Source organism: Equus asinus, chromosome 22, assembly GCF_041296235.1.
Source record: "Equus asinus isolate D_3611 breed Donkey chromosome 22, EquAss-T2T_v2, whole genome shotgun sequence".
NCBI lineage: Eukaryota > Metazoa > Chordata > Mammalia > Perissodactyla > Equidae > Equus > Equus asinus.
Window position 1 is genome coordinate 57,240,141 of NC_091811.1, and position 3,559 is coordinate 57,243,699.

The 3,559-nt window shown below is 31.8% G+C and overlaps 1 protein-coding gene across 1 annotated transcript; it reads left to right on the forward strand.

Moving 5' to 3' along the window:
* The first annotated feature begins 2,362 nt into the window (after positions 1-2,362).
* Positions 2,363-3,301, forward strand: LOC106822834 (olfactory receptor 6C70). The gene has a single exon (XM_014828197.2). It carries the CDS (start codon positions 2,363-2,365, stop codon positions 3,299-3,301), a length of 939 nt encoding a protein of 312 aa, XP_014683683.1.
* Positions 3,302-3,559: the final 258 nt, after the last annotated feature.

A 3,559-nucleotide genomic window follows, 5' to 3' on the forward strand; every position in this document is an offset into this window, starting at 1 on the left:
AGGACATATTAACAAATTGAACAGGACCAAATGAAGAGGAGATGAAGGGAGAAAGATTCAGATTCATCTACGGTTCTCTGAGATCTACCGTTTCCATCGACAGCCTGGAGATATTTCACTGGAAAATTAGTATAAGAGGAGAAGAAATATGCTAAGAAATATGAAGTGAAAAACAACGATTTGCTAAAAGAATAAAATTGTTAATCTAAATAATGTCGGGTTTATGAATTAGCATATGAGGTAATGGGCTCAATCATGTAGATGGCAAAATATTATGTATTCAATAATAAAAAGATGAACTACTTCAGAACAGCCAAAGATATTGATTGGCAAAATTTAATGAATAAGAAGCAATTTAATTAAATATTTTTTATTTAAAAGACAGAAACATTGCACATTATGTGATGTAGTTGATTTTTTCTGTCTGTCAGTGCTTATGTTCTAAGTTTATTTGGAAAGAGTTTACATTTTTGCAAATTAGTAACAAAGATTTCCTCAGGCTAAGAGGAAAATGTACATCACTAGATTTGTTTTAGTTGAAAATATGGCTATAAAATATATAACCAGTGTTCTGACTTCATTAATAGTGTTTTTTGCTTTTATAAAATAATAAATTAGAGAAGTTTGGAAAAAAACATGTTTTATTGGATTGTTTGCTTTGGTAGAATATTATTAACAGAATTTTTAGTGAAAAATATGAATACACTATAATTTAATATCTCACTGAAAGAGTACTTTTATTTTCAATTACTATTATTTTTGTATGTATTTGCAGAAATCATAACTGCATGTACTGTATGTGGACATTTATAAAAATGGGTCGGCTTGTATATACCTTCATGTAATTTGGTATCTAAAATACATTTATAATATTTTTAGTGAGAATATATATTCATCAATGTCCTCACTTCAAAATGTAACTATCAGAATGAATGAAATTATTTAAGGAACTGCTTATTTTTAAATATTTAGATTGCTTTCTATTTTTCTCTCTTAAACTATGCCATGACATATAGCTCATATCTAAATATGGAAGTTGCATTTCTTTTTGAGAAAGGTAAGTTTCCCATTATATATTCTAAACATTTTTTTCCTCTTTAAAAAATTGTTTTGTCTGTTCACATTACTGGACTAGCTTCTTATAATAGCTTCAATTTATTATCTTGGATATTCTTTAAAAATGTATTCTTAAGTAATAAAAGGCCTGTCCAAACTTTAATCTTAAGACAGGGTTGCCCCTTGTCTCAGTACCATGAATATGTTCTTTCTCACATCCATAGCTGGATTCTATGTGGATTAGCACAGGTTTAAGTCTAGTTTCCAACTGCTAACAGGCTCTCACCATTGCTATACTTCTGCTCTATTATTCACTCTGCTTTCATCATTGGCCATCTGAGATTCTGAAAACCTACAATTACAAGCATAAAATATATCAGAATGTGGCTGTCTGATCCAAATCATATTTCCTATACCAATACTTCCTTAGATTAATGGTCACTGATTAGATGTCTGAGTGCTGGCTGAGGACATGAGGACATAGGCAATGTGTCAAGAAAACTGATTTTTCACTCTCACAGAGCTGCATCTGGAAAGTAGGCTTAGACTCTAGATATCTGTAACTGGGTGGAGACTTGTGAAGCAACATAATGCATTTTCTGTGTTTTCTCTTTTAATCTTAAAGGTCTCGACTACGTGTGGCAAAATGTTGAAGTCCTTAATAGATTATTATTTTTTTTAAACATGGTTATATCTGCTTTATGTTCAGTTCCAATTCTTTCCTAGATTCAACTAGTATTTATTTTGTTGTGTTGTTATACACCTACACTTTTTTTTTTTGTCTTTTTCTGTGTCTTCATCAGTAGTTCATATAGAAGTTATAAAAGGCTATAATGGAGATCTAAATGTCATTTTAATATGAAATCTAAAGTTGCATAATTTAACTATACGTCTTAATTCATTGTACTGGCATAATTTTATTTTGGTGAAGTTAATAATCAAAAATGAATGAATTATTTTTGAATCCTGAACCAAGATTTCATCTAATTCATTTAACAAATGGACAAATTTGGAATTAGTTATGATTGACTGGCAGTTGTAAGCAAGGGTGAAAAAACCAACTATTATGGGTTTTGCAGGTCAATTTCCAAAACTGAGTTGATCTCTATAGTGCTTTTTAAAAATAGTTTCTGTTGCACAGTTCTACATCATGTCTTCAACGTCCACGGAATATTATCTTGTAAATGGGTATGTTTGTGAACATGAATCCTTTTATATATCAATTCTTGAATATACAGCTACTCACATACCTTCTTATTTTTGTACCTTTTTATTTCTAGAATTTGATTGAAATTACAAAAGAGAAATGAAGAACCATACAAGGCAAATAGAGTTTATCCTTCTGGGACTGACGGATAATTTCCAGTTCCAGATTGTAATTTTCTTCTTTTTACTTCTAAATTACATGCTGAGCATACTAGGAAATGTAACCATCATTGCCCTAACTCTACTAGATTCTCATCTCAAGACCCCAATGTATTTCTTCCTCCGTAATTTCTCTTTCCTGGAAATTTCATTCACAAGTTCTTGCATCCCCAGATTCCTAATCACCATTGTAACAAGGAAAAAGACTATTTCCTATAATGGTTGTATATCTCAGTTATTTTTTTACATATTCTTGGGGGTTACAGAATTTTTCCTTCTGGCCGCCATGTCCTATGACCGCTATGTTGCCATCTGCAAACCTTTGCATTATACATCCATCATGAACAGCAAAGTTTGTCATCAGCTTGTACTCAGTTCTTGGGTAACTGGATTTTTGGTCATTTTCCCTCCACTGATTTTGGGTCTTAACCTTGATTTCTGTGCTTCAAATATCATTGATCATTTCATTTGTGACATTTCTCCCGTCTTGCAACTTTCTTGCTCTGACACACGTTTACTAGAACTGATTGCTTTTTTCTTAGCTGTGATGACCCTCATTGTCACATTATTACTAGTAATCCTTTCTTACTCTTACATCATCAAGACAATTCTAAAATTTCCTTCAGCTCAGCAAAAGAAGAAAGCCTTTTCCACCTGCTCTTCTCACATGATTGTTGTCTCCATCACGTATGGTAGTTGCATATTCATCTACATAAAGCCATCAGCAAATGAAAGAATCTTTTTGAGTAAAGGCGTGGCTGTGCTCAATACTTCCATTGCCCCTTTGTTGAACCCATTCATTTATACTCTGAGGAACAAGCAAGTTAAAGAAGCCTTCCGAGCTATATTTAGAAAGATATTTTCTTCTTCAGACAAGTAATACTATTTATTGAAATAATTAACATGAGACCATAAAAGGGATATTGAACAAAAATTATTTTCACTGTCCTAGTTTAAAAATTGATCTCTAATATTTAATTATTTGGATCACTTTAGCTTACCCGAGCTTAGAACTCTTCCCATTCTTTACATTCTGACTTTAACTTATTGTTCTTCAAAATTAAACCTTTCTATGTTAGAAATATAAATGGAAAATTTATTTTCTCTAAAAGTATGTTAGAGGGGCCGGCCCAGTGGT